Here is an 18,079-nt window from a genome sequence, read left to right as displayed (position 1 = left end):
CCCTCTGGGGCTCCCTTCTTGTCTCCTGTGGGCTTATTCATCTCATTTACCATGGGAAGTTGCAGGGTGCAAGACCTCACCGGTTTATCTGCTTGGAAAGCTCTCAGCATAGCCCTGGCACTGCATAAATATTAAATGTATAATTTATGAATACATACACAGAGAGATAATTAGCCGCTGAGATGATTACTCGTGGCTAGTTGCTTGGGGAGGGAGGCGGGAAGGCTAACAGGGGTGATGTGAAGGCCCCTCTGTCTGAAAGCAAATGTGTAATTCTCCATCCTGCTGCAGAAGTGCTCCATGTTCTATCGGGGGAAGTGGGGACCTGTCCTTTCTCCTCGCCTCAGTTTCCCCATCTGCAAAAGAGGGGCGGAGCTAGAGACTGTGTGTCCTGCAGAGGAGAGGAGTGCTTGTGTCTGTCCCCAAAAATGCTTCGGTGCTTTCCTTTTGCTCTCGCTCTGTTTATGCCAGCCACAGCCCACAGTGCCTTTGGGCAGAAGACTCTGGGGGAAGCAGTTCTTCCCGTCTGTCTGCGAATGGCTGTGAGAGCAAGGGCGGTTTTGGCCCCCGTGTGTGCGTGCTGGAGCTTGGCTCGCAACGGGACCTGGCACAAAGAGCCCCATTGAGGGGCTGCGGTGAGCGCCGGCGCCGGGAATGCAAACCATCTTCTCCGCTTCCTCTGCTCACTCTTCAAAAGACCCCTTGGACGCCTGGGCACAAAACCCTGGGGCCGCATCCGTGGCACAGCTCCCCGCGTGTGGCACAGGGCAGTGCCTAGCGGCACGCTTGTCCTGGCAGCTGCCCACATAGGGAGCCTCAGTGGGAACAGAAGGAGAGCATCCGGTGAAGATGGAGAGTCCCAGGAGGAGTTCTGTTTCTTCCCAGCATGACGCGTGCCAGGGCAGCCCTCGAGTTTGCTGCATTTCCCTGTTGTTGTTGCCCTTGCACTCTTGATGCAGGTCAAGATTCATTAAAAGGGAAAATGAGGATGACGTTTCTGTTGAGGAGCTCCAGCTGAGGAGGGTGGTTTTGTGAAGGACCAAACAGGTTCCTGTGGGCCCTGCTGCCTTGTCTTATCTTCCCTGCATGTCTCTCTGATAGACCGCTGTCCCATTAGTTCCCGTTGCATTGTGGTTGCACAGATCATGCCGTCAAATTGTCACTCACCATCGCTAGGAGGGCAGCAAAGCAGCCCACAGCTTGTTTCACCGAGCTACCCCAGGTCCACCACTGTGAGCTCTGTGTGTCTGTCCCATGGGCAGCTCCCGCCTTCCCTCCACTGCAGCTTGGCAGGGCTGTGGGTGAAGCTGTAATTTCTGCCCTCATTATGCATCACCACAGTTCCTCTCCAGCTCTGGGACTTTATGACATAAGCCCTGCTGTGCCTGTCTGGCATGCTATGCTACAGCAGACGATGTGGCCCTTGGTGGGGTTGGATGCTTAGAGGCATGTTGCTGGTTGGGGTGCAGCATCATAGCCACACATCATGTGCGTTTCACCCTCCTGCTGTCGCCTGACCCAAAAAGCAGCATACTTTGGAGAAGCAGGGTGGTGTAGGGGCAGGGCAGCTTTTCTAAGGATCAATTCTGGCCAATGATGGCAGCCGTGTTGTTGGGAAGGGATCTTTGGAGGTGTCTAGTCCAATGTCCAACTCAGAAGAGGACTATCGCCAACAGTCGGCTGTGGCTTTGATGAAAAGAGCCCTGACAACCTCCAAGGGTGGAGATACCCCCTGTCTGTAGGTACCTGTCTCAGGGCTGCACCAACATCCTGGAGAATAAATTCTCTTCCATGACCAGCTTGAACCTCCTGAGCTGCAGCCCCTAGCTGTTGGCCCTTGTTCTGCCTGCGCCACCCTTTGGTGTCCATCCAGGAGGGCTGGCCCTGCAGCATAGGCACCATCTCAGCCTCCGATCCCATGTGTTACCAGTGACGTGATGACCAGCAAAGGGCACAAACCACCCCAGCCCTCCCTGCTTGAGGGGGCTGTGAGGCTCTGGGTGGGCTGGGGGCAGGGGGATCCTGCCCATCCTCAGCCTGTGGGAAGTGGAGGCTCCCAGTAGAAGCTCTGGTCACCCTCACCCATCCCCATCCTAAAGCAGAACTGGTGTTGGCAGCACAAGACGGGGCTGCTCCAGCTTGGGGGCGGGGGGCTGTCCCCATGGTGCCCCTTCGCAAAGGGAGGTGACACCTGCTCACGGGGCTGCTGTGCGTTCTCATGGCAGTGTGGTTAGGTGCGACACCTATGGCTGGCATGGGGCAGGAGGGACGTTGGGACCTCTCTCAGCTCCAGTAAGAGCCTCAGCAAACCCGCCGGGGAGAAATGCCTCCTCTGAAGCTGTGCTTTTGGTTTCTTCTTTGTCAGGGGCCTTAAATCATTGCCTTGGAAAGGAGCATTGCTTTCAAAGACCTGTCTTCCAGGAATGGTTCCCTCAGTCCTTCTGGTCGAGTGCCAACATGTTTGCACTGTGTTTAAGGACAAATAGGAAATAATTCAAGGTGCCTTTTCCCCTTCCCAGCTTACTCCTGCTGCCACCAGCTACAGAGAAGCTCTCAGCCACAATCCTTAGTAGCGGAGATGGGCACGCCAAAGCCTCCGCCACTCTCAAGTCTTCCCTGGGGCCAGGCACTGGACAGGCAGGAGCCAGGCAAGGCAGGCAGTTCTCCGGAACCGTCACTGCAATAAGCCTTTCTCCATGCAAGGCTAGGGGCGATGCAGTGTCTCCAGTGTCTCTGTCAAGCAGATCCCCAAGCGTAAGGCCAGAAGAGTCAATAGCCTTTTGTGACCCAGCAGGAACGGGGAGGAGAAAATGTCTTTTCCTTATGCTATAGAAAAAATCAGAGGAGAACTTGAGTAAGGTGCTGGGACTCTTACTTAACTCTGCTATCTATAACTATCCCTCCACCCATCTGCCTAGTCATCTGTCCGTCCATCCGTCCATCCATCCATCCATCCATCCATCCATCCATCCATCTCCACAGCCATCCACCCAACCCCACTGCTGTTCACTGGTCCTTCCATCCCTCCTCTGGCCCACCCATCTGTCCACCCATGCCTCCATCAACAGACGCTGCCAGCCAGCCAGCTGCTTATATTCTTATCCCTCCATCTCTGCATCCTCATATATGCCCATCCATCCATCCATCCATCCATCCATCCACTTGCATAGTCATCCATCCTTTCATCTTCATACACTTCCCTCCATCTGTGCCCCTCCAGCCAGCTGTCCATCTGTCTGCGATCACACGCATTCATTCTTCCATCCACCCATCCATCTTCTTCCACACTTCTGCCTATCTGCTTGTTTATCTGGGCCCATTCCATCTACCCCTCCTCACACAGATGCCTCATCTTAGAGGTTCTCCCCTCTTTCTGCCTGTCAGTATACGCCCCAAGCTTTTTTAAGACACTTGAATCACACTCTTCTGATCAGCGCAGTTACTCAAAGGTTCCCACCCTTGGCTAGTGTCTGAGATGATTCTGAGGCATCTCACCAGCATCTTACTCGCAACAACACAATTTTTCCTCATCTGTTCTTAGTCCCCTCTTTCCCAGCAGGGGTAGCATCCCCAAAGTTGCTGCTTCCCTCTCTGAAGTAGGTGTCCTGACACACCGACTGCAGGAGGACTCAGACCTGCCAGGGTCTCGCCCAGGGCCAGCTTCACGCTTCACCCTGCTGCTCTCTCTTTTGCAGATGGGCTCAGTCTGTGGGCTTTCATACAAGGAATGGCTGGATCATGCCTATGTGGTCCCACCTATCAAGAGGACCCAGAGGCTGATGTCTAGAGAGGGAGGAAAGAGCAAGACGAGCTTGGGGGGTGCTTCTTCTGTCCCTCCCCACCGTCAGCTGCCTGCAGCCTCCCCAGGCTCGCCCGGCAGCTCGGTGTTTTACTGCCCTGGGTGGTGTTTTCTTCTAAGGATTCATTTAATCACTATTTTCCCCAAAATGTTGACATCCACAACATTTGATGAACATGGGCTTCTGTAATTTAATCACGCTTTGTGTGAAAAAGCATTTTCTTTTGCTTGTTTTCATTTGCTGCCCCTTAATTATTTTATTAGGAGAAGGAGCAAGCAGTCCTTCTCTATTTGTCCTCTCCATGTCGCTCATCATTGCTTAGGTGTCTGTCACATTTCCACTCGGTTGTCTCCTTTTACAGATGAAGGGATCAAGTCTGTTAAGCCATCCTTAGGCGGGGGCTGTTTCCAGCCTTTGCTTTTCCCTGTTTGCTCCCTTTTCAGCTGAAGTGAACTCCTAATGTCACAGGGGTAGATTTGTGCACGGCTTTTAGGGCACACTGCTTTCCATTTTCTTCTCAGTCCCTTTCTGAATAATTCCTAGCATTGGGTTTCAGTTGCCACCAAGCTGATGTTTTCGGGGAAGTGAGCATGGCAACTCCAAGACATGTTTCCATGGAGGCTGCAGCTCCTTTGGAGCTGTGAGTGGTAGGGGAAGCAAGGCTTGATTTTCCCTCTGTGCATCCCTGGGTGTTCATCAATGCCGTGTTACTACCTGGTGGGTCCGTGCCGTGATGTCCTTCTGCATTGCTTTTGCACCCAGCTGTCCGCAGCACACTGTCCCCTCTCACCTCCTCTTCCCCCTTTTCCCCGTGAGTTGCGACGGTGTCGGGCAGCTCTGATCCAGCTCTGATCTCTGTCGAACTTCACCGGTGACGTCTTCTACTGCCACGTCTGACTGCTTGTTCTCACCTTTGGTCTCCTGACCCTTAGCTGCTATAAATCCTTGCAAGGACTTTCCTCATGTGTCAGGGCTGCTTGGTTTCCTTGGGAGGCACCTTGTCAAATGTGTTTTTGAAACCCAGGAGTATTTTGAGAACCCAACAGTCCTTGTCTGTGCACGAAGGCTTGATGAAGCCTTAAAGGAACCTCATCCTCTGCTCATCTCCCTGTCCCGCTTCACCCCATGTCACGGCCAGGCACACACCCCCACACATGCAGTTTTATCCTTGCCACACGCAGCTGAGCACAGCCAGTGTAGCAAGACGGGAAAGATTCGGTTGTTAAGGATCATTAATGAATGTCAGCTCGAGCTCCTGTCCAGAAACCTGAGAAAATTCAATTAGGCAGCTGGTGCCCAATGAGCTGTATGGCCCCACTCGCAACACGCTAAATCAAACAGCTCAGCAAGGCATCGTGTTATTGCGGGGAGGGGAGAAAAGCCAGGCAGGGAGACAAACGGCATAGCACGCACTGAGCAGCTGCCCCTTTCCAAAGCACGGCGCAGTTGGGTTGCAGTCCTACCACCTGATTTCCTAGGCAGGGAATGGCTAGGGCAGCTGCCAGCTTCCCACCTCCACTAGTAAATAACTTGAGTTGGCTGGTGACAAGTCCTGAGGCTCTGTCACCTCTCTGCTGGGAATTTCTGATGTGTGCATTTAGGTTTGGACGAGCCACATAGACACGGGAGTGGCGATGACTTGCTGGTGCGAGTATCCAGCCGTGCTGCGGGGCATTTGGCTGGTGAGCCACAGGTGCATCCCTGACATGTCTTCTCCAAGGTAAAGGTCAGAGGAAGGCATCCTGTGAGACGGAGGTATGGAGGTGGTCCATGAGTCTCAATCCACTGGTCCGTGACAGTTGATCCACTCTGGTCTAAGGTTAAAATAAGTCATTATCAGAGCCATGAGGAGAACTTGAGAACAGAGGCAGGCTTTCCTGGCCACTACCACAGTGCCAGCCCATGCCCCAGTCCTTCCCTCACTTCCTATACAAGTGATAGTAAGATGCTGTTTCCAAGGCAGCCCTGCCCACAGGGCTCTGAGCTCACCTGGTTTTCTCCTATTCTTCCCCACAGACAGCCACATCCAGTACGAGCGGGTAGGCGCGGATGTGACCATGAAGTGCGGCTCCATGGACTGGGACGCAGCTGTGACCTGGACGGCCAATGGCACCGACATCGATGAGTCCCACCTGAATGGGTCCTACCTGATCCTGAAGAATGTCGACCTGACGCATAGTGGCCAGTACTCCTGCTACGAGGGCTCCTCCTGGCACCTCAAATACCAGACCTACCTGGGGGTGGGAAGTGAGTACCCTGGCGTGCGACATTGTGGGGGTCACAGCCTTGCTCTCTGCTCCCATATTGACCCCTCACAGCCCCTCCTGCCATGCCAACCCCTGTACTGCCCATACATATGGTTGCCTGCTGCACCACACCATACGAGGTCCCTCCAGCAGCAGGATGCTGGGATCAGCCCCTCCTGCCCCAAACTTTGCATCAAAGCCTGTACATTAAATGATGCCCCAGGAATAATTTGGGAAGGGATGTCGTCTCTCCATCCAGCCCACTGCAACAACCACCATCTCTGCAGGTGTAAAGAGTAGGGGCTGAGCTGTCAGAGGGGCTTGCAGCTGGGAAGGAGAAGTCCTGGCTGGGTTTACAGCAACACGGTTGTTTCAGAGGAGCAGCCAAAAGGTGATGGCAGTTGCTGTGTGTCTGCAGGAGCCCCTGTGTACAGGCTTGTTGTAGGACAGCTGCACGTTCCCCAGGATTTTGCATATCTTAAGCACGAGATGATGCACTGATTTACAGGTCTCAGTGCGGGAGATAAGAGTTGTGCTATATTTCACACAATGCTGAGAGCTGATAGCAGCTGTGTGTTTGGTGGGCTGCTGTGTTTGTACAGCTGATAGCAATGGTGTGTTTTGCAGTATGGCGTCTGCAACCAGCAGCAGTGGGTGTCTGGGAGCACCAGCTGGCGTAGCTGGTTGTGGGATGGTGACTGCTGCAGAGGATGCTGCGAGGCACCAGATGGGAGCCCCACCAGCTGGGGATGCATCATGTAGATGGCCATACCTCCCCAGGTTTGGGAGTCATGGCAGAGCTTTTCTCTGCTCCTTGTCTCACCTTCGGCACCTTGTATCAGAACCAGGGTGGTGTTTCCACCCTCAACCATGGTCCAGGGGCAGAGGGTTGCAGGAGGACCAGCCATGGCCTGCATAAGCCCTGCAAATCAGATGGGAGGGGGTCTCTGCACCTGTAGGTGAGACTGAAGAAATACAAGTTTCAGGGATGCTGCACAGTGTCCAGCTCATGGTTTTGGGTCAAATGGGAGGCATCCTGGCGCATACACCAAGGGGAAGGGGTCCTGGAAGAACAAATATGAGAAGCGAGGGGGGCAGCTCTCAGCGTAGAGCAGGGGGCATGGCAGCGAGTAGGTGTCGGGGCTGGGGGCACAGCAAACAAAAAGGCAGTGGCAGATGAGTCAGGGGGCTCTGGGTCACTCTATCAGCGTGAGGAGGTGTTCACAAGTTGTCCAGAGGCAGGGAAGACCGGAGCTGGGTGCGGAGCAGGCAGCAGCAGGACGAGGCTGTGCAGCTCCTCTGCTTGGGCATGTGCTCATCAGATCCCACCTGGGGAGAGGTCCCAGGCTGTGCCAGTGCAAGAGGGGCTGCAGCCCTTGTCTGGAGGAAACGCGGGGAATGGGGAGGGGGCTCCATCCTCTGACTGCCTCCTCTGCAGCTGTGGCATCCCCCTGACTTTGCAATGGCTCTTCCATCTGCTAAGCACCTCGCTAATAGTAATCCCTGTCAATCCGCTCAGGGACCCATGGGAATTGCTCAGCATTAGAGCCCAAATCCTGCTGTTTCCTATTACCGCGTGTTCCCATTTGCTGGCAGCTCACAGGCCCCCTGAGCACCGGGCAGCTGAGGAACATGGTCGGAGACTGCAGGGCCACCAGCCCCAAGAGAGAGGGCCACAAATAAACAAGCGAATGCTCGGTGTTGTTAATGCAATTAAGTACACAAGGAACTAATCAGGTGAGACGCTTTTAGTGGTAATTAATTTAATTGCCTAGGTTTTAATTTAATGTTCTCTGCAAGGTTTCTTTTCCCAGCACTGCCGTCCCCAGCCCCTCCCTGCAACCCCCCAGCTTTCCTGCTTCTGCGGGGCACGATTGACACCCTGGAGGTGTGCGGGCCGCTGTAGAGGAGCGGGTTTGCGAGCATCCCAGGAGGGGATGGGGACAGAGGTGGAGGTGGAGATGGAGGTGGACAGCTCATGGGAGGTTTACAGCATGTCCCTGTGGTAGCATCTCCGCTGCAGCTGAGCGCATTGGGAGCCCAAACTTGGGACTTGAGGGATCTTGGACTCGTTTCGTTTCAATTGCATGGGAAGTTAAATGAAAACAGGCCTGCGCCTGTGCTTTCACCTCTTACTGGGACAACAAGAACGATGTTGGCAACGGGAGTGAGGGGCTGGGGGCTGCACAGGGAGAAGTGCTGGAGATCTCATTAAATAAATGAGGGTACTAGGAATGTGTCCCCCAAGCGAGGCATGGGCGCTCCTGGGTAGACGACACTGCAAGAAGGATGCGGGGAGGGAGTGGAGAAGCAGCAAGGACTGGGAAAGGGTGCCAGTTAGCTAAGCGAGCTCCGTCATGGGGGTCAGCGAGCACAGGGATAAAGGGAGACCTGCCAGGAGTCAAGCTGAGCAAGACCTTGCAGAGGAAATGAAAAGAGGGGTTAGCCATATAAATATGGAGCAAACGAGGAGAGAAGAGCAGAGTTGGCTATGCAGCCAGGTTTCAGGGGAGATTAAAGGTAAGCTCAGCAGAGCCCGGTATGAAATGAACCCTGCCGTGTCTGAGTGGCGATGCTGAGAGCAAGGGCCATGGAGGCTCGGGGAGAGGAGGGAGGATAAAACCTTGAGACAACCCTCCGCCTCGTAGGCACCTTCAAAGAAAACAATTCATTGAAGGCTTGGGGAGCACCTCATCCCCAGGTGAGGACATCTCCTGTTCATTAGCAATGCTCATTAGTGGCTGAGAGGTCACCGGCAGTACCCATTGCTGTGGGGAGAGGCGACGTGTCTCCTTCTGCTTGAGAGTAGGAAAAATCCCGATCAGACAGCCTGACCCCACAGCACAGTGGGGCCGCGGGGCGCGCTTGGAAGAGGGAGCAATTAAAGATGTGGAGACAAATGGAAAATGGGAGAAAAATATAAGGGGGACTTGCCAGATATATATCACACCAGATTAACCTGATAACTCTCTTTGATAAGGGAACTGATTTCCTAAGCCCAGAAATGTGGTTGATATAATCTGTCTTGACTTCAGTGAAGTATTTGCTATGGTGCCACATGGGAAATTATGAGTTAAACCAGAGAAAATGTGGATTAGTACAAGAGTTGGAACACGGCTTAGGAAATGGCTAAAGGGGATCAGATTGTGCTGAAAGGGGAGCTGCTGGGAGGGATGGGGGAGATTCGGCATCAGCCTTTGGACCATTCTCAGTGGTGTTTCCCGTAATGGCTCTGGCCTACAAGGACCAGGAAACGCCAGTAGGATGAGTTGGTGGCGGGGGAGGGGGATACACAAGGATTTCTGGGGTGAGGATTTCATGCTGGAGGGGCCAGGATGCTACTTGATGGTGCAAAAAGCACAAAGTGCTTGAAGGTGTCTCATCGATGTCCTTCAGCAGGCAGTCAGGAGGACACGGGTAGTTCAACTGGTCCTTGAGGTGGGGTTTGATACCCAGGTCCACATCACAGGGGATGTGGCCGGGAGCCCAGCAGCGCCTCACAGAGACTGGGGGTAGCCAGGCTGTGTCATCCCCTGCAGAGATGGAAGCACTGGCGCACATACAGTGGGGACAATGTGCATCCAGGGATGGGGTGACCAAAGGATGGAGAGCCCATTTCGGAGAGGAGGAAGGGCCCACAGGCTTTCTTATCCCTAGGAGTCCCAGATCAGCCATCTCCGGGGTGTGAAGCATCCCAAGCACAAACCGCCCCAGGCAAAGGTGGCACTTCTCCAGGGCAGCCTCTTCCAGGGGAATTGGAGCAGCGACCTGTTGCTCTGACCCCCTTTTTTCGGGCAGCTGAGCATGAGGTGAAGCACAGGAGAGCAGTCAGGATGCTCCGTGTTTATCTCCAATGGGTGACCTGCCCTGCAGCCTGGAGAGCAGCAGATGACTGAGCATGGCCAGAAGGCGCAGGCAATGCGGTTGAAGGTTTTTGCATGCTGGGCGCCCCTGGAGTGAGCCCAGGGTTGAGCACTGGGAGTGGGCAGGCAGGATGGGAAGGCTCTGGGTACCAGGAGTGCGGTGCTGGGCTCCCGGCTGCCCCCGTGAGCTGCAGCTCTGTGTTTGGAAACACACGGGCGGAGGGCCCGGGGATGGATGTAACAAAGACGTTGGGAAATAATGTGCTCTTGAGGTTTGGCACACGGCTCTGTGCATTACAGAATGTTATAAAAATACTGCTAATGGGCCAGAGAGGAGTGGAAACGCACGGCGGAAAGGCTGCCAGAAGCCGGAGAGCGCACATGGGAGCGGGGAGGCCTTGTGTGCAAAGAAGGGAGGGAGGGAGGCAGCCAGGGCGGGCATCCATCCTCCCGCTCCCATCCCTCCATCCCTTTCTAACCTGCTCATCTCCATCATGGCCCAGCAGCTCTACCTGTTTGTGTCTCTTCTTTCCCCTCCTCTGCCTGGCTTTGGGGATGCCCAAACTCTGCTGCTGCCCACTGCCTACTGGGGCTGCTGATGATTGGGCTGGGATGCCAGCAGGGATGAGGTCTGTGTGGGAGAGAAAATACAGCAAAATCCCCTCCAGCAGCAGGGACACGGGGCAGGATACGAGGGGTGGAGTTGCCCTCTGCGTCGCAGTGGTGGCTGGGCGGGCTCATAACCCAGTGCCAGCCCCATCCCTGCCCCATGGGTATCTCTGCCTCCCAGGCGATAGTGGGAAAGGGACTGGCAGAGGGCAAGCGGCTCTGGACTGGCAGAGGGCAAGCGGCTCTGGGCTGGCCTCCTTCCTCTGTGGCTGTCACTGCAGTGGCTGGCGAAAGAAAGGGGAAAAAACATGCGGTTTGACGGAAAACGACATGGAAAGACAACCAAATTAACAGAAAAACAAACAAAGCAAAACCAGAGAGAGGGAGGGGGGGGGAAGGGGCAAAGCAACAGGAACCACATGTGAGCAGGGAGGCCGGGAGAGCCCGAGTGTGTTCTCTGGCCTGATTAGCAAGCGATCAAACATCGGCCACTAATAAATAATCAGAGCCTCCCCTTTCTCTGCCTTAGAAGTCCCTTTCCTCCCAGCTGGGCTCCAGCTGCAACCGGAGGGTTGGACTGCACTTAGCATCTTTTTTTGTTGTTGTTGTTTTTATAGCTTTTTGCCTTTTTCACCCACCCAAAATAAAGAAGAAACAAAGAAGGTAACAACTTCTCCATGTAAGACATGCGTCTCTGGCTCCTCAGGAGAGGGATGGAACCATCGGGGCAGGCGTGAGCATCCCATGATAGGCATGGGCGAAACAGCGGGGGAAGGCAGTGCCAGGCGTCGGTGTCTGCCCAGCTGCCTCCGTACGTTGGTTTGGTGGGAAAAACTGCAGGAGGGCACTGGCTTGGGAAAGCGGGTTTGGCTGGCTGCGGCAGCAAGGATGCCTCTGCCTCAGAGCAGGGTGCCCTCATCGGGCCATTGCTCCTGCCACTGGCACAGATACTGATGGAGAAGAGCGGTCTCGGGGTCAGCGTGTGCAGATATTTCCCTGCTCACGTCCAGCGATCTGTGACGCAGGGCTTGGTTGTTTTTTTTTTTAAAAAAAAGCCCTTTTGATGGATTTTTCCCTTATAAACTTATCCAATCCCTTCCCGTGTCCGTGTAAACTGAGGCTATTTCGAGAGCAGCAAGTTAAACACGACTGCGACTGTTCCCTGGTATCGGGGCCAGCTGGCAGAGGGCAGCGCCTGCCCCTGCGATTCATCCCTCCTGCCCTCCAAATGTCCTCCTGCCCCTCGGGAACGGCCCCGTGCAAGGTCAGCCCCAAGGCTGTGCCCAGGCGATGCTCTGGGCAGGAGCACATTAACCTGGACTGAACCTGTGGCAGGGATGGAGCTAATAAATTTAAGCATGTGGCTGTTGTTGTTCCAGGATCAATGATGCACCCCAAAGCTGTTGGGTTTATTGCTGTGGATGTGGTTGATTTTTCCCCGTGTGCCCACGGGTGCTGGGGGCTGGGTAGGTGCAATGGCTCCAGGGGGCTTCACAGCCAAACATCACCACCCAGTTCCTGAAAGCCATGGGAAGGGGCCATGACAAACAGGGTCAACCAGGTTGCAAGAGTGCCTCATGTATCTTAATTCAGCCTTGTTTCAGGAGGCACGCATGCTCTCCAATCGCTGCCTTTCCATGCTGAGCTGTTCGTTCACGGCTGGGAAAACTCAGCAGACGAACTTTGTTGCCTGCGCCCAGATTTCAGGTCTTGGCCCATCTGGGAGCTGGAAAGGCATGATGGGTAACGATATGCAAATTGCCATCGCAGCTTTTTAAGGAGAAGTCCAAAAAAAAGAAAAAAACCAACAAAACCCACCACCTAAAAACCCCACCACGCTCCCAAATGCAATTAGTCCTAATCGAATTAGAAGCCGGACTAGAAAAACAAACACATTTGCAGGCAGCGGGCGACCTTTCTGCCCCCGTCCCTGTCCAGAGGGATGCAAGCTGCCGTGCTGCAGTGGGAAGGGCTGAATGAAGCGGTGCCACCGTGGCCCGCGTGTGCACACACTCGCACGCTCGCACCCCTGCGTGCAACGCATCCGCGCCCCGCCGCATTCCTCCCCTCCTTCCCCTTTGCCGGGCTGGGCAGCCTGCCCAGCTGCAGCATAGCAGAGTGATGCTTCTTTGGCTCGCCGCGTAAAATATGATAATCTGGGGCAGCCGGTGTCAGAAACAATAAAAATATCCCCTCTCCCATCCTTGCAGCACCCCCCTCCTCGCGCGGGGGAGCTGGGGGCGGCGGGGCGAGCGGAGCGGCACGTGGCATTTATTAGGTGCCGCGGCACAGGACCGCGGCGCCGGCGGCTCTGCCCTGGCCTCGCTGATGCTGTGGCCTGCAGAGACCCTGACCAAGGGAAGAGCATGCCTGGGAGGTGGACAACGCTTGCAGTGTCCCATGTCCCTTGGCGTGTCCTCACTGGCAGCTGAAGGGACGTGGCCACAAGCTTGACCCCAGCAACTGATGAGCTCAGGCTGGGTTGGGTGCTATGGAGAGCTCATAGCTTCACTCTTCACCTGAGTCAAGGTGGGAGGATCGCATGGCATTAGAGCACCAAGAAGCAGAGAAGGTGGTCACCCCCTCGCCAACCCACTCCCCAGAGCAAAGGCGAGGGAGTCCTCGGGTTGCCAGTGACAAGCCAGAGCCAGGGATGGAGCGTCCATCAGCGAATGGGTGCTCCCAGGTGCAAGGACCCCCTTGGTGAGCACCTGGTGGGGTCACAAGCTTTGGACCTAGGTGTGAAACAAGCCCAAAGGCTCCCTGTGCATCCTCTCACAGGATGGGGGATGTGAGCAGGGCTGGGGAGGAGTTCATGGGATGGGGCAGGGGGACAGCCCAGGTCTTCCCCCCTGCCACATCCCAGCAGTTGCTGAGCTGGAGGAGAAGAGGGAAAAGGGCTTTGGTGCTTGGCAGCTTCCTGGGAAAGCTTCCATGTCCTTGTCTAGTACAAATGCTGAAGGCTGCATGCCACGCCAGTGTCCCACATCCCAGGCGGATGGCAGCGCAGCCTCCTGCTCTCCTGAGGTTTGTTTATCCTCCTTAACATGACAAAACCAGCCTTATAATTAAAGAAATCCAAGTTCAGTCTAAACAGCTTCCCACAGCCCCTGTTTCCCCGTACTGTGCTGGGAATTAGGGATGCCCGAGGCTGGGAGGACAAAGCCTTCTGGGACAGTGCCTGCCAGGGGGAGCGGAGGAGAGTCACGCTGGCGCTCTGTTTGCGCTGGCCTCTGCACCAGGAAGGATTTGTCTCAGCTGCTCCCAAGTGCCCCTTGTCAAAATATTTGGCTCGAGCTTCCTGCCACCCGCCGGTGGTGGGTCACCAGCTTCGAGGGCGCTGGGAGGGGAGGGACCGGCGAGGGGAGGGACCGGCCGAGATGCAGCCGTTGCTGCAGCCATGGGGCGGGAAGCAAAGGGGTCGATGCTCAGCATGTGGATGCTGCTTTTCACTCTCCACCCGTGGCTCCACACGGCTGTGGCTCTTAAGAAACATCACCGTCTGCTTCCCAGGTGATGGTGGAAAAAGAAACCTCACCACTGTCACCAGCACTGGGTACACATCTTGCATGTCACCAGCCACATGTGCTCATGTCTGCACTGACCCAGGCCAGGTAGTTTGCCCAGGGATGAGAAGACCCTGCAGTGGGGACCTTCTGCAGCTCCATCCCTGGAAGGAGAGGAGATGGCAGGCAGCAACAAATCCCCATCTTTTCCCAGCCACCAGTGCTTCTCCATCCCTCTCCAAATTCACCAGCAAGAGCTGGGAACTATAGCGGGGCTCGGGCAGGCAGTGAGGTCCCAGCCAAGCGCTCAGCAGGGTCAGGGCAGGATCCAGTGTACTTCAGCGTGAAAGACATTGTCATTAGCTATGGTTTCCCGAGCCGGTGCATCTGCTGTAAATAATTTAGCAGAGTAAATGTGTGCTAACAGCACGTCAGGGTGGGGAGGAGCGGAGAGGGAGGAGAGTCTTGGGTCTGGAAAGCAGGGAAGGGTACTGGGAATAAAGTGCGATTATTTTCCGTCTTTTAGCAGGACGGGGTGGTGTCTCCCCCCCCGGAAAAGGAGTCAGAGGGTTCCCATGCCCGATGGATCCCTTCTCTCCCCAGTCTCCTCCCGAGCTGTCAGCATCGGTACCAGAGGCAACTGCAGGACAATTTCCAGTTGCTCTTGCTCCAAGCACTTTAATGCTGTTTAAACAATTACGCAGTTGATAAATTTTGACAAGAAGAGATAGAAATAGCCTGGGAGAGCCACGCAGTAGAAATGCTCTAAACAGATGTCCCTTTTCTCCCCCTCCTCTGCTCCCTGGGGGTCTTTATCGTTTGCTGCCAACTAAACAAGACAGCGTTTGCATGAGTTGGGGTGGTGGGGAGGGGGAGTAGAACGCCTTATTAAAATGGTTTATGATACCATCCCTAGGGTGACGGCTGCTTAATTTCTCTCCAGGATGGTCTTCTCCTCACCAACAGGAGCCGTGCACAGCCTGCCGAGCCTGGATGTGACTAACGGCAGGTTGTTTGTCCCTCTCCTCGCCACCTCACAGGGTACCAGAGTCGGGAGCCTGGCTGCTGGTGATGCAGAGGAGGGAGAGGGGTGCAGGGTGTTTGCCAAAAGCAAGTGAGCAATGACAATCTGCTGTGCCAAGCCGCACGGGGAAATATGGTCTTGCTCTGGGGATGTGAAGAGCTGGAGCCCAAGAGTGCCCGTGCAGGACGTCATGCAGCAGGGACCAGCAGTGGCTCTCCAGTGCTGCAGTTTGCCCCAGCTGAGAGATGTGGAGGACTGAGAAACCATGAAACCAGGCCTGGACCAGAGTCAGGTCCACAGGGGAAGTTTGATGTCCTATGTGACTGGGTTTGGACATGTAGGGAGAGGAGATGGATGGCTGTCCGTCTCTGGAGGCCCAGAGATCACTGAATGGGTCCATGCCAGGAAACTTCGGGGGGGTTAGAAGCCAGCGCTGAGACCTTGGTGCTGTATTTTCGCTCATGTTGGGCTGCCTTGTTCTAAGCGCTCCCAAACCCCGGTGTTTTTCCTTGCCACAGCCTTATAGTGTGTGTGGCTGTGTGCTGAGCGCACCCCAAGGCCGTGCATGCTCCACGAGGAGCAGCCTTGCACGGTGTGGGTTGTCACGTGTCGCGGGTGCACATGTCCTGTCCTCTTGGTCAGGGAAGGAAGCAGAGGGCTGCGAGCAGCTTTCTGCCTTTTGGCTACTTTCTGGATGCTGTGCAAACTGTGACGGTCCGAGGCAGTGGCTGGGGACTCGGGCTGGAGCCAGGGAGCTGTGAAATACACTGTTTATGGCAAACGGGCTGGGGTTCGTCACCTGCTGTTGTCTTTGGAGTTGATATGGCGCCGTTCAATTTTTTGGGCGACGGCTGCCTCGCTGAATCCCTGCCTCTGATGGCAGTGACTCTGTGGAGGTGTTGGTCCAGGATGTGACGGCCTGCCCGTGCGTACCTGTGCATCACTGCCCGCAGGCTGCAGCATCCCAACGTCTACAGCGGTGCAGTTGCACGGCCCGGGGGCAGCTCTGTTGCTCTGTTGCTTGAAAGACGGTGTGCAACGGGTTTGAGTGTGCCTTTGCATGGAGGATCTCCGGCTGCTCTGGGCACATTTCTGTCTCCTGATTGATTTCCTAACGCTCAGTCCTCTGGTGCTGGATTCATCTCTGCTCTCTGCATTTGGACCCAAGCCACTGCCCCTTCCCTCTGTGCCTGACTTCCTTGAGTTACATCCAAGTGCAGCTGCCCTCTGCAAAGGCTCTTTGGCCTCATCAGCTTCTTCCTCTTCTTCCTCCCTTGCCCTCACCAAAACCCAGGGACACAGACTCCACTGCCGCACCAGGTACATGGGGACACAGGGCAGCCCTTGCCACCTCCCATTTCCCTCCCAGCGAGGAAGAGGAGCCCCAGCTGGGTGGGAAGCAGTGGGGTCAGAGCCTAAATGAAAAGGCAGAAGAGGAAACTGAGGCACAGGCTGGAGAGTGATTTCCCAAAGCCACACAACTGGGCTTAAAAACCAGATTGGTGAGTTAGTGCCCTCCTCACCCTACATGTCTCCCCAACTGGGGTGTGCTGGGTTGGGTCCCCCGCTATGCCAGGGCTCCCCACCCACCGCAGCCCACCCCGGGGGAGAAGCACACTCCTGTCACACAGGACTGGGCACCTCTGCATCACAACGTGGACTGGGACACATCATGGGCAGCCAGCCTGGAGGCATCCCCCGTGGGCAACCTCCACGCATGCTCCCCTTTCTGCCACAGCCTCCACCATCCAGCCCTTCCTCCCATCCCTCCTTCTTCTCCCACTGCCCAGCCAAACAAGCCAGAGCTGTCTGCCCAGTATGTGAGTTTACTTCTGCTTCCTTCTCCCTGCAGCAGCTCCTGGTCTGCAGCAGGGAGACAGAGCCGTGAAGCCTGGGGAGGGGGAAATTCCCATATCTCCAGCTGACCTGCTACGTTGGATGTAAGTGGTGAAATAAGGGCCAAAATCAGACTCCTGCACTCCTCCTGAAGAAGGGAGCATGGAGGGAGGTAGCTGGTCCTGTGGCTACCGCTCTTATTCACATTAATGCAAAGCAGGTGGCAAAATGCTGATGGGTTGGGGACTCCCCGCTGATGCGGGAGCATCAGGCTGCTCCTTGCTGCAAGTGCTGGTGGTGACAATGTGGCTTTTGCAAACCAGGCTTGCCTTGCTGGAGCAGGGTAAGCACACCATCAACACTTCCATCGCCTCTGGGGGCTCGGGAGGGGAAACACCACTCACTTTTTTATCTGCCAAGGCAGTGTTCATGGGTGAGACTTTTGCTGTAGTAGTGTGGGGACTCTGCGTTGGCCTGCGGAGGGTGCTGAGGGTTTTGTTCAGAAGTGAAAAAGAGCAGTGGACTTTTTCACAGGCTTTAAAAAGCTCACAAAGCTGCTATGACACACAGTTGTTGCAGGCATCGTTTTGCTGCATTCCCTTCCCTCGCTTCCCTGTCTCCTGGTGACTGGTGGATCAGAGCAAACCTTGGGGGTGATTCTCACCGGGGTGAGCAGAGCAGCTGCCCAGGGCTGGCGGTGGTGTGAGGTCTGTGCTGTCACACACCTCCAGGACCTTCATTATGATGAAAAAAAGCAAAATTGCAGAGCACAGAAGGTGCCTCCTGCAGGAGGGTGCCAGAATGGAGAAGCCCCAAACTGTGAGTTTGGATTGGGACAGGCTGGCCAAAAAGACAATTCTGGGGTTTTTGGAGCCAAGATTGAGCCATCTCTGCCAAATGCGGCGTATATACAACAAAGACGCAATTTTACCTCCTTGCAGATTGGTCCCGGGATGTTATGGGAGGAGTAATTTGAGAAGGACCTTGGAAAACCAGGGAAAGTGGTGAAGAAGGATACAAAGGGAGCAGGGGGAACTGCCGTAAGGAGAAAGACTTAAAATAGTCTGTTCAGTGGCTTCAAGAGGAGCTGGAAAAGTGCCCTGACTCCTGTTGGTAATTACCTCCAAGTGGAGACGATACTGGGTACTAAACCAGCAAGCAAAGCCATCACTAGAACCAATGACTGGAAGCTGAG

The 18,079-nt window shown here is 55.2% G+C and overlaps 1 protein-coding gene across 4 annotated transcripts in view; it reads left to right on the top strand.

Annotated features, from left to right (window-relative positions):
- Positions 1–18,079, top strand: part of CNTFR (ciliary neurotrophic factor receptor) — a 213,231-nt gene that overhangs the window by 144,704 nt on the left and 50,448 nt on the right. For all 4 annotated transcript variants that reach the window (XM_063320927.1, XM_063320925.1, XM_063320926.1 and 1 more), the window contains one exon: positions 5,817–6,047. In XM_063320927.1, coding sequence (XP_063176997.1) covers positions 5,817–6,047 — 231 coding nt within the window. The remainder of the gene's footprint in view (positions 1–5,816; positions 6,048–18,079) is intronic.

Source organism: Chroicocephalus ridibundus, chromosome Z, assembly GCF_963924245.1.
Source record: "Chroicocephalus ridibundus chromosome Z, bChrRid1.1, whole genome shotgun sequence".
Lineage (NCBI taxonomy): Eukaryota > Metazoa > Chordata > Aves > Charadriiformes > Laridae > Chroicocephalus > Chroicocephalus ridibundus.
The sequence above is the reverse complement of the archived record's forward strand: the minus strand, read 5'-3'. Positions and strand labels throughout refer to the sequence as shown.